Source organism: Megalops cyprinoides, chromosome 17, assembly GCF_013368585.1.
Source record: "Megalops cyprinoides isolate fMegCyp1 chromosome 17, fMegCyp1.pri, whole genome shotgun sequence".
Lineage (NCBI taxonomy): Eukaryota > Metazoa > Chordata > Actinopteri > Elopiformes > Megalopidae > Megalops > Megalops cyprinoides.
In genome coordinates this window covers 5,222,760-5,235,251 of record NC_050599.1, presented here as the reverse complement: position 1 = coordinate 5,235,251, position 12,492 = coordinate 5,222,760, and the positions used below count along the sequence as shown (strand labels likewise).

The 12,492-nt window shown below is 43.9% G+C and overlaps 2 protein-coding genes across 3 annotated transcripts in view; both read left to right on the top strand.

The window, feature by feature from the left end:
• Positions 1-1,211: 1,211 nt before the first annotated feature.
• On the top strand, positions 1,212-4,135 carry ccn2a (cellular communication network factor 2a). The gene is made up of 5 exons (XM_036550435.1): positions 1,212-1,540; positions 1,828-2,044; positions 2,174-2,425; positions 2,544-2,755; positions 3,215-4,135. The coding sequence occupies exons 1-5, from the start codon at positions 1,478-1,480 to the stop codon at positions 3,509-3,511; spliced, it is 1,041 nt and encodes a 346-aa protein (XP_036406328.1). The 5' UTR covers positions 1,212-1,477; the 3' UTR covers positions 3,512-4,135.
• A 6,850-nt stretch (positions 4,136-10,985) lies between these two features.
• The window catches only part of map3k5 (mitogen-activated protein kinase kinase kinase 5), a 48,670-nt gene continuing 47,163 nt past the window's right edge, over positions 10,986-12,492 (top strand). For both annotated transcript variants that reach the window (XM_036549464.1, XM_036549463.1), the window contains exon 1: positions 10,986-12,184. In XM_036549464.1, coding sequence (XP_036405357.1) covers positions 11,746-12,184 — 439 coding nt within the window. In that variant the 5' untranslated portion in view covers positions 10,986-11,745. The remainder of the gene's footprint in view (positions 12,185-12,492) is intronic.

Sequence of the window (12,492 nt, the reverse complement as noted above, 5' to 3'; positions counted from 1 at the left end):
AGTACGGCACAAAAAGCGCTCCTACTGTACTTTTGCTGCAACTGGTAAAAAAAAAGAAAGAAAAAAAGGAGAGAAGCTGGAGAGAAGATTCCCATATAAGGCTGTGCTTCCTCTGGGGTCTGTGCGCATGTTGTAATAGTATGTCTGCTGGCGCAAAGCTCGCATTCCTGCAGCTCCAAGTTTTCTCTGGGAGTTTTTCATTTCCGATTTGGTGGCTGGCAAGAAGCAGCCCTGCCTTTCATAAGAGTGAGGTGGAGAGTCTAGGGCTTGAGTGATCCTTTTTTTTAAAAAATATACAAACCGAGAGTCTAGCCGCTTTCCTGCAATCCTCAAGTCTGCTCTGTGTCTAGGACCTGATGGAGCAAAATAGGATACCACCTCAGGAATGTGACACACCTGTACTTTAAAGCACATAGACTAAACCTTATTAGCAAGGTGAAAGCACACGGCTCGAAAAAGAATGTGATTAAAATTATAGGCAGGGTCCGGCGAACTGAAAGTCTATTGTGTCCACCAGTAACCCAATAGGAGCATGACTAAAGATCCATACATCAGTGGGGATAATATTTCAGTACCTGACCACCTCTTATGTAACTCGCAGCAAACACCACAGAAGTTAATTGCTTGTGTAATCTACCCATTTTTAATTACGAGCTCAAAATTCGGTGTAATCTCATTTGATTTGATTTGATTTTAATTCACTTGATACGGCATTCCACAACCCAGTCTTGCACATCATGTCCGTAGCACCACATCGCAGGAAAATACAGCAATGTTCATTGCAACTGGTATATGGAATATGGAGATCACTAGCGTCACAGAAATGCAAAAAAAAAAGTACATAATGTGGTCACCACTGTGAATTCATTCACAATCTGTGATTCTTCATGAACAGAAAACACTGACTCAACAGCCAGTAGGTTAGTAACTGTTAGTACAGTAACATTCCGTACAGCCACTGGTAAACACGTTAAAATGGAAAAAAAAAAAAAGTTGAGCGATTGTGTTAAGACTGCACTTTTATTTTGATACGTGCCAGCGCTCGGTTTCAGACAGCAGGAATGTGGGATGTCAGGGGTGCGAGTCTAGAAGGGGGGGTGGGGAGGGGGCAGGAAACAAGGAAAGAATGCCAAGAATGTCCATGTTTGTCCAGGACTCCATTCAGCCGCTGGCACGTCACCACAGCCTCTGCCTGTATAAATACAGGGAGGGCTTCCAGCCTCAGACACAGAACACTTCAACTCCTCCTGAGAGAGCAGAACTCAACTACCGAAGCTAAACTCTAGCTTTGACAAGAAAGAGAGAGAGCGCGAGAGAGAGAGAGAGGGAAACAGAACCCAGAGAGAAACTTACAACGAGATCGGCTTGATCAGACCACGCTCCAAGACCCATCTTTGAAGAGATTAAGGAAAACTTGCTTGAAGATAGATTTTCTTTTACTGAAGAACCGAAGGAAAAAAAAAAATTTTTTGTGAAAATGTCTGCTGGACTGAACAACATGAAACTGACTGCTCTTGTGTGCTTCACACTCTTCTACTGGGTAAGTTGGGGACTGTGGATGTTACTGTACAGCTAAAGCAGAACATTGTCAGAGTTTGTTGCTGGTTTGCCATACTTCTCACTCAATGGCTGGCAGACACCTGTTAGGCATGGGTACGCAGGCATCCACCAATAGTTACAACGTGTTTTTAGTGCTCTCTGTACTAAAGTCAGGTGCAGGTACTGTAAGCTGTAACGCAAACCTGCACCGCGCTGTGCTGTTGTTGGCTGCTGGAGCGGTGTCCCCGGGGGCCGGTTTTGCTGAGGGTTTCTCTCCCTGCTCCGTAGGCTTCGGCTCAGGAGTGCAGCGGGCAGTGCAGCTGCCCCGACGTGCCCCCTCAGTGCGCCCCGGGAGTCAGCTTGGTGCTGGACCCCTGCGGCTGCTGCCGGGTGTGCGCCAAGCAGCTGGGAGAGCTCTGCACTGAGAGGGACGTCTGCGACCCCCACAAGGGCCTCTTCTGTGACTTCGGCTCCCCCACCAACCGCCGGATCGGGGTGTGCACAGGTAATAAGCCACAGTCCGTTTTTTTCTTTTTTTTGTTACCGTGACTTGTACAGTTATTTTGCTCCTCGGTGGCCTTCTGTCAGGCAAGCAGAGATGTGACCTTCGGTTGTTGTTGTTACGCCTCCACAGCAAAAGAGGGCGCCACCTGCGTGTTCGGCGGGATGGTGTACAGGAGCGGGGAGTCCTTCCAGAGCAGCTGCAAATACCAGTGCACCTGCCTGGACGGGGCGGTGGGCTGCGTGCCCCTCTGCAGTGTGGACATCCGCCTGCCCAGCCCTGACTGCCCCATGCCGCGCCGCGTCAAGGTGCCCGGGAAGTGCTGCGAGGAGTGGGTGTGCGACTCCCCCCACCACCAGACCTTCGTAGGCTCCGCCCTCGCCGGTAAGCCCTGGCCCCTCCCCCCTTTACGCATGTTTGCACACCCTCAATGCAGAGGCTTCAGCAGCATTGACAGGAGAGGATGACAATTAACACCCCCCCCCGCCCCTTTTCCTCACAGCGTACAGAGAGGAGGAGACCTACGGGCCCGACCCGTCCATGATGCGGGAGAACTGCCTGGTCCAGACCACCGAGTGGAGCGCCTGCTCCAAGTCCTGCGGCCTGGGCATCTCCACCCGCGTCACCAACGACAACCGCGAATGCCGCCTGGAGAAGCAGTCCCGTCTCTGTATGGTCAGGCCTTGCGAGTCCCACATGGAGCAGAGCATCAGGGTAAGGACACCATCCCCCTCCTATGCTATACACCCACTAAAGCCATGACACACCACAATGTGTCTGCCATAATGCATAATTAACATTAATTATTATCCTGCTGTACTATACTACAGACCAAGAGACTATATTATTACCCTATTAGAGTATACTACATGAAAGTATAGATTTTCTATACTACATCATAGTACAGCATAGAGTATACTGTTATACTATCATCAACATAGGCTATTACACTGTAATCCTATGAGAGTATACTACATTATGTTATAGTATAGAGTATACCTTTATAGTATATTCTAATTCAGAGTTGATATGGATTTCATACACTTCCATTGTTGGATATTTCATTGTTAGACACATATCATTAACTTACTCATGAATTAAATAATTTATGTGCTGAGTGAAGGAAAGCATCTAAACATGTTGTGCGGTTTCCTCTTTCGTTGCCGTTCACAGAAAGGGAAGAAGTGCATCCGTACCCCCCGGGTTTCGAAGCCCATGAAGTTCGAGATCTCCGGCTGCACGACCACCAAGTCCTACAGGCCCAAGTTCTGCGGCGTGTGCACCGACGGCCGCTGCTGCACCCCCCACAGAACCACCACCCTGCCCATGGAGTTCAAGTGCCCCGACGGCCAGGTCATGAAGAAGCAGATGATGTTCATCAAGACCTGCGCCTGCCACTACAACTGCCCCAGCGAGAACGACATCTTCGAGTCCATGTACTACAAGAAGATGCTGGGCGACATGGCATAAATGAACAGCAAAAACGAAACAAAACAAAACAAAAAAACACCTGCCGTCTAAACAACCAATCAGAGACACTTGAATCCCAACAGAATATCCATCTCAGTTGCAGCACAATATTTTTTTTGTTCGTCTTTTGGTTTGTTCATTTTTCATTTGCATTGTGTGTGTTTTTTTACACAAAGACACATAGCTATATGATTATGTTAAATGTATACGTATGAATATCTTTACGGTGCCTAGGGACTTGCAGATAGTTGCCCTAGTGAGGATTTGTAAGACAGGGAGGCTGTCCACCAGCCCTGATAAGAATACTGCACTATAGTTCTACTCTGTGACAACTCCCGTGATGTCACTGACTGGCAGATTCTTCTCCTGCCAGCTCTCTACCCCCTAAACTGTGGTGGGCGTCCAACTGACTTGGCAGTTTTTGTTTTTTTTTTTTGAGACTCAGAGCACTTGCGGTAGGGACGGTGAAGACTTTGACCCCCCAAAGGGAATCTTAAATACTTTACCCACCAGCATGGTAGATGAATGTGCTCTTGTGATACATATACGGCACTATTTTAAAGCTTAACTGTTACAGTGTCAATGACAGGTCCTAGTTTCAGCTTCGTTTGCTGAAAAAAAAAACAGCCGTCCTCCAAGACAAGGCGCCTGGCGAACAAGCTTCGAGAGTTTGCTACAGCACTGAAAAAAAAAGAAGTGTTTGACTTTGACTGACTGATTTAGGTCACTAGAAGGGAATCAGTATTTTGTCAAAAAAAAAAAAAAAACTGGATGATTTTTAGGTTCATTCCTTTTTATATCCTGAATGCTGTAAATATTGTACATAATTTTGTACAGTTCTCTAAGTTAATTTAAAGTTAAAGGCATTTGTCTCTGTTTTCTTGCTTTGACATGATTATTGATAGCTTATTTTGCTGAAGTTACTGTTCCTGTGACAGTTTGTGTACTATTTTATTGAGAAGTGTGACCAAAAAGTTACATGTTTTCACTTTTGTAGTTTGGAATAAAATTATTATATTTTTTATATAAACATGGTCTCCCCCTCTCTTCCTTTTTTCCCCTGGTGTTCTAGAGACATTTATTATCCCATCTGGGAGCTGACTGTCAAATTTGTCCTCAGCAAGTGTGAACACAATACCCTTAAAAAAAATGTCCTCCAAACCCATATGATTTCATCCATATGTACGAATGTTTTCACAGCGGTTCTGTGTTCACACTTACAGTTCGTCGACTGTACTTCCTGCACATGGGACTGTTTGCGGTCCAAGCTACCTCAGCATATTCCCCTCCTGGGATAGACCACCCAGGCACCAGACAGGTGCACCTCTGGCCCGCGCGCCCCACCACTGGCAGATTTGGTGCCCCTTCGCAACACGTTCCCACCCTGTAACATGCAGGGGACCTCAGTGTTTAATTAACCGTCCAATGTCATGTTTACACATCACTCGGACTGCAGTCTGTGGAAACGGCCGACTTCTCTGGGTAAGGACAGCAAGGATGTTTCTCTGGTAGCCTTGGAACACTCACCACTGACCCCATGCACTGAGGCAAAAAAAGATATACAACTATACTCATTTTAAAATGAACAGAGCTGTGCTGCTTAAATGTTTACTGTTGGGACACTTTAGAATAATGGGAGACCTTGAAAGGCCATCTTGTAGCATGACCTAATCAGACAAACTAATCTGAGAGTTTCAGACTGTCTCACATCCAGAGGGATATCCCTTTTGTACATATTTACAGAAACTCTGATCTGTTTTTCTGAAGCTAAACAGTTAGTTTTAAAGATGATTTTTTTTCCACTTTGCTAGTTCTTGCGAACCACAGATCAACAGTTTGGGAACTACTGGGAGTTTCCCTCATAAGGAGAAAATCAAGGAGACTGTCTAGACAAAATATGTTAACCTGAAAACAAATACATGGCATTTACTGCTAATAATAACAGATTCATTAGCCATCAGCAGTGATGTCATTATTTGTCACTGCTGTTAGTATATATTCTTAGGCTCACTGAAGAGGTCACTGAACTCTGAAACGCTGAAATTTTCCTGACAACAGAATCCAACAGTATATGCACTGGTGCTTATAAAACTCTTTTCTTTAGGAGAAAAAAAAAACATTTCAGACAATATTACATTATAGTATTACACATTTTACTACAGAGTATTTTGGCCCCACGAAAGAGACAAAGAACTACAGGCAACAACTTTTTAATTTCTCTTTCTAAATCATGAAGAGGTTCTGTTTATTACTAGCTGCATACCCTGCTTTTTCATACTAGAATAATGTATGCATACTGAACAATCAAAATCAGTGGGCAAGTCAACTTCTCAAGCGGCAACAACAGACATTTCTCATGTATAAGGGACAACTTAGTGGCAGTCAAAGCTCATTGCTTCAGTTATGGATGGTATAGTACATAAGTGCTCAATTGTTACCGATCATATGTAAAAAGCGGAAAAATTAAGTCTTACAAGCACTGCACAGTGATCTGAAACTGATCAAGCATCGCCCCCTAGTGCCAGCATGGAAGTAGCACAGGACTCACCTCCACCTGCAGCCAGTGAGGTTTTCAAAGGCCCTGAGAACACACACCTTACCCTTTCTTTTCTCACTTTTCTCACTTTGTCCACTATTTCCTCTGACAGGCAAGAGTAAAAATAAAAATAAAATCCACTGCTGAAAAGTCATTACACAGGTTGACATTCTTATAAAACAGCCGCTTGCTGTTCTCACTGTTTTATAGCAGCTCACTGTTTTTCACTAGTGTACACCTATAGCCACAGATGTTTTACTTTACAATCATCACGTTAAATCAACCAACACTACACGCTGATGACCAAAATGAATCCCTAAAACTGTACACTCTTCATTTTTTTTTTTTCTGGACAGCTTCCTTAAGAAGTATATTGTGACGCTCTCCAGATCTGTTGCCATTGTGCTGTTGATATGAGGTAAATAAGACCTGAGGCAGAATTAAAATCAGTAACCTATACCCCTCAGTGGAACCCACTGCTGTACACATACACCTTTACCACATACATTGAAGTAAAAAGCAAGGGTATGTGGGACCTGTGGGTGAAACTTAATGAAGGGCTTTGCAACCATCTTTTGGAGGACACGTGCTCTGAAAATGAGCCAGCAAGCTCATCTTGATCATTGGAGAACTCTGGGAGAACCAGACATTTTGCTGAGCTTTTAACTGGCTGCTGAATAAGTCACTAGGATCACACATCCTTATGCGCTTGATTGCTTCACTTTCCTCCTTTTGTCCTGCCTTGTGTTGGAGATAGCCCTTATTTATACAGCACCAAATCTCAGATGTTTCATCACTGCAAACATTGGCTCCATCTCATTTCTGGATTCCAGTGTAGTAGTCCGGCACTAAACCAAGCTCTGATGCCATGTCCATAACTTTGAGTACCGCATTCAAACACATTCTGTATTGTTTCCACTCTATTATATCACCACAAGCTCAGCGGTCACTGTAATTGACAAAATGATTGTGTGACAATGAAAACAATACACGTTAGTTCAGAATAAAGTGGTTGGAGGATGGTTTGATTGAACACTGCCTAGAGCAGCGTTTCTCAAACCTCTCCTGGAGTACCCCCTGCCCTGCATGTTTTAGATCTCTCCCTGCTCCAACACAGCTGATTCAAATGATCAGTTTGTTATTAAGCAGCTTCAGGAGTTCATAACGAGTGGATCATTTGAATCAGCTGTGTTGGAGCAGGGAGAGATCTAAAACATGCAGGGCAGGGGGTACTCCAGGAGAGGTTTGAGAAACGCTGGCCTAGAGAACCAAAGTGACTGCCAGGGGCCACCATCACTGTACCCCACAGATTGTAATTACGCCTGAAATTACATGAATACAAATACAAAACTCAATGTCCAGAAGTCAACCAATTCCTACAACTGAGGAGGAAATACAAACCAGCAGTTGCCAGTTTACATAATAACAAAATGCAGACTCTAACACTACTCTCAGAAAGTACACTTATATCGTCCTTACTGCTGACAACATTGGCAGCATTACGATGAACATATCTGTCTATGGGGAGGTGCCAGCCGGATGCTGCTCAGACAAACAGAAAAGCCCTTGGCTCACAGAACAGAGAAAAGAGTTCAAAAACATTTACTGTGCAATCAATATATATAATCTTCACTTCAGGCTAAATGAATGATGTCCCCACAAGTACTTATGAAAGACAGTTTCTGGGAGCAATATGGAGCAATATTGGAGCTGGCCGCCGGCATAAACAGAGTTAGCTGGTCGTGTGAATTTAGCTAGATAATCAGCATAATTAAATTAGCCGGTTTAGGCACTATCTATGGCTGCTAGCTATATGTAACAGTGTTAGATTAATTGCAGTAAATGGTTCATCGATAAACCATCCTGGCATTCTACTTAAACATTTTAAGGCATATGCCTTGGAGGTGAATTAAATAAATATTATGTCATTCAGAGAAATGTAGGGCGCTAAAATTTGTCAGCATCCATATTGTCTGCCTTTTTTTCCTTAGGAATTGAGAGGAAACCTGCTGAACATAAAGTACTGCCTCATTCATCACATGGAATTGAGCTCTTTTTTTCTGCGTGCTGTGAGAGACGTGGTTGTAATGAAAACAGACTGGGATCCAAGAGCGGTCAACGATGTTTAATGACGGAAGGCAAAGCGTAGTCAGGGATGAAAACTTGGTCAGCAATGAAAAGCAGCAGTACAAAAACAGATCCAAGCACGAGCAAGGTCTAAAGAACAGGCGAGGGTCAAAAACAGTGGTCCAAACACAGAATGGCAGAGTGCAGGCTTGGCAGAGTTTCAACAAACAATACCTCACAATGAGGCAACAGAACTGGGCATGGCTGAGCTGGCTGACTGGGAGCCGGTGTGACAATGGTCATGAATTGACAATACATACCAGTGTGTGCCATCTTAAGCGCTTAATGCAATGTGCAACCCGTGTGCATGAACAAGTCTGCATATAGGCCTACCTTAAAAGTGCTGCCTCTGGATGCACTGTTTGTCTAAGCTACAGTAGTAACCTGTCTGTTATTCTGGCACAGTCATTATGTCTACCACTTGGGAATTACCCTTTCATATGGAATTAATGCAATAAAAAACAATTACATTACACATAGATACATGCTGTTGCCGATTGCAATTCTCCAGGTAGACACATTAATGCACTGCATTACATCACCTACACCACCTCCAGGCAGTGGTTGTGGGGAAACACTGGTGTAGGATAGCGGTGAGGAGCTAGGCTCATAACTCAAAAATTGCTGGTTTCATTATCAGTGAGAGAGGGGTTCACTGCATGCAAGGAACAGTTCCTCTGGCAAGGAACGGTTGCCGGTTCGATTCCCCGCTGGGGCACTGCTGCTGTACCCTTGGGCAAGGTCCTTAACCCACAATTGCCTCAGTAAATATCCAGCTGTATAAATGGATAACATATAAAAACTACACGCTGTGTGTATTGCTGTGGATAAGAATGCCTGTTATGCACATGCAATATACGGTTACATCTGTGGATTCAGAGGCTCTCCTGAAGGTTGTTTCGGTGACTTTGGAAGTCAGTTCTGAACAAGTGCATTCCATGGTAATTCGTAAACAGAGTGCTGTAATGACACTGTAAAGTTGCCTCCTAGTTTCTTATAGAAGCAATAAACACAAAAAGCAGCAGTGACTATTGTCAGTCATGAGTAGGTGCTGAATGGCCTGTGTGCCGTCCTTTTAGTGAGTACAGTGTAGTGCACCGCTGAACAATGAAAGAGCATGTTAATCAGCTGACAATACTTATGTTTTAATGACTTCATTTAATTTAGTTTTACCAGAGCTTTCATTTCACAAATCTGTAACTGAATGACCTGCATGGTCATTATCTATTTATTTATCTGCTTATTAACAGAGCTTTCATGTGTCTGTGTTTTGTGCTGTGATATTGACAAGCTTGTCATTAAAAAGTGGATGATGGTCTGTTCTATACATATTTATAAACAGTTTGACATTTTGCCACTGAAATATGTGTTCTAGGCAAATCATGTGGTTTTTAATGACACTGTCATTAATACAAGTCAATTACAGCCATAATTAATGTAATGGAGATTAAGAAATATTAGACAATGGAGTGATTATTGGTAATTAAGAAGTTGGCGGTTTAAAAGAGGACTTTCTCGGGACATCTTGAAGATGAGAGACTGAAACGGAATGTTAAACGACTGGTATAAAATAACTATTAATATTGTAATTCAAACTATTAATATTGTAATTCAAACTATATATTAGATAAATCACCAAATATATTTAAAAGCCACCATATATTTCAATCCTTATGAATGTAGTAAATAGCGTGTTTTGTGTGTGTGTGTGTGTGTGTGTGTGTGTGTGTGTGTGTGTGTGTGTGTGTGTGTGTGTGTGTGTGTGTGTGTGTGTGTGTGTGTGAGATAAGTGTATATGAGATAAGTAGAATGTGAGATAAGTGCCATGTAAAACATATTTCTGAGAGTGATGTTATCTCTCTCGATCAGTGTTCAACAGTAGATAATAAACATGCACGGGGTCATCTGGTAACGTGTACTTGTAATGCCACGCTTTCCCATTTTTACAGCATAAAATATTTTTTTCGACAGTGGGGACTGTCCCCGGCATTGTGTTTGTGTTAGATACGCTACGCGTTGTATATCCGGTGTAAGGTTACTCATTAAAATAAACTTACCTGCTCTCCGTCTGTTTATCGACCGGAGCTAGCAAAAAGTACAGGGAGTACTTTGATGCCTGAACTCACCGCAGTCCCGCTGCGCAGTCATGAGTACGTTTTTCCCTTGTTAAACAGTAAAGACAACTCATGGACACACAAGTCTATCCTAGTCACACCACTCCACACACAAAAAAGCAAGCCATGACAATCGACGGCGATAAAAAAAAAACACCATAAACATTTCTGAGAGTCTCATCAGACACACTCCAGTCTGCAGAATGAAGACATACAAAGACACGCGTGGCGGTTTTATGCCGTTAGGTGTCAGCAAATACCAGGACAGGCGTATGTGTTGTTGCCGTAACATTCAGCGTACATGTTTTTCATGTTTACATCTGCAATCTTGACCACACATACTATTTTAAATTGTATTTTAAGCAAATAAAATACTCGTATTAAATTTTGCACCTGAGATTTTAAATATTGGCTTTATTCTATTTTTATTTTAATAAATAAAAATCCTGCATATGGCATATGCGTATACTGCTGGCAGCAGTAATACCTGAAGTAAATAAGTATCCCGAATACATATGGTCGCTGGACACAGAACTCAGTGGACGGGTAGATCTATGTAATATGAACAATAACATACACGTCCATTGAGTTGTGTACCCAACTCTGCGCGTAGGTGAGGACGTGCACCAACATACTGTTCCTTTAAAGGGGTAGATACTCATCCGCTCCAAATTTGGTAACGTTACCGCCTCTGTAGTAAGGTTCAGCCCCCTCCGAGTGTGCGTGTGTCTGAGTAGCAAAGATAACGAAAGTAGGGCAGGGTCGGAGGACTGTGTCTGAACGCGATCGGTAGTCCTAACGATTTCCCAACTTGTGCGAGTGGTTGCGCGCTGACTGTAGCACCGACTAAAGGATTCAAGAAAAAAACTCCTTTTGCTTTCTAGGAAGATGGCCGTTCCGAAGACCACTGTACGGTTTTGACGGGGGGTTTATGCACACGCTGAAACCTGCGTTCCTGGGCAACTTTTGAAACTAAGAACGCGGCGTGGAGACCCGCAAGAATGTTGACACTAGACGGTAACTGTCTTATTTGCGTGGACAAATCCAGGAAGATGGCTGGTCGTGCATTCGAAGATTAAGGTGTAGTAGCTGAAGCGCATGGCCGCCTGTCAACAGAGTTGTGATTATCTACCTGTGTGGATGAATATGCGCTTGGCACAATTTCATCCACCCATAGGGAGGATTCTGTTCTCGAAATACCAGTAGACCATGCACTTCCGACTAGTTATTTTGACTGTGTTTCAAGCGTGGTTATCTAATAAACCCAGTTATTCAGATCGCCTTGTGAAATCAGATTAAGAATAATGGATAAACTGTGCAACAGCGATGTGCACACTGTTGCTGTGGAAAAATACGTAACGTTGCATGGATTACACCTTTGAAAACGGGACAGCTAGCTGGCTAACTATCTTGAGGGAACTGTGTGCTGTTGTCTGAAACAACGCCGAAATTGATAGATGTTCAACGATTCGAAAATGAATCAAGACCCCGGAGAGATATCCGTCTCGGTTCCCTCTTTCGCTCCGTCCTCAGACGCTGAAGGCGATCGTGACATCCACGCTTGCCCCCGGGAAGGTGGCACCAGTAGTGCCACCGTAATTCCCGCAGCCGGGACTTTTTGGCAGGACTCCGTGGTGAGTGGGAGCATCAGTCCCGGTGTCATAAACTGCTCCGAGAGCGGCGGCGGTTTGCTGTCAACGGGGAAATGCAAGAGCAGACCCGTCACGGTGGCATATGTGATCAACAACGAAATTAACCAGGCTCACGCTGCCGAGAACATGGCCTTGCAGTGTTTGAAAGACGCGTGTGACACCGTAGGAAGTAAGCTGGAGACCGTGCACTTCGGAAAGCTCGATTTTGGGGAAACGGCCGTGCTGGATCGTTTCTACAATGCAGGTAAGACGTGGTGACACGCAGCGATGCACGTAAACAGACGGGTCGAAAGCACAGACCCGCTGATCCGATTGCATGCAGCCAACAAAAGTTTACATCATGAGTTATGAGTCCCGACTTCCGTCTTACACTCAAGTCCCATGGTGTTACAAACAGTGAATTTTGATTTAGTTGCACATTATGTTTGTCACGCATAAACGTTAACAGAAACAATGTTTTCACTATGAAAGTACAGCAGATACAGGTAGTACGGTGCCATTGCAAAATGCCAGACTACTTCACTCTGGAGTGGTTCAGCTATCTAGAAAGGA

Bases quoted from the DNA above. Each gene is read 5' to 3' on its own strand.
- ccn2a (XM_036550435.1), top strand. From the start codon at position 1,478: ATGTCTGCTGGACTGAACAACATGAAACTGACTGCTCTTGTGTGCTTC. The intron at 2,045-2,173 runs GTAATAAGCCAC...ACGCCTCCACAG, and splicing joins CCGGATCGGGGTGTGCACAG to CAAAAGAGGGCGCCACCTGC. The intron at 2,756-3,214 runs GTAAGGACACCA...TGCCGTTCACAG, and splicing joins ACATGGAGCAGAGCATCAGG to AAAGGGAAGAAGTGCATCCG.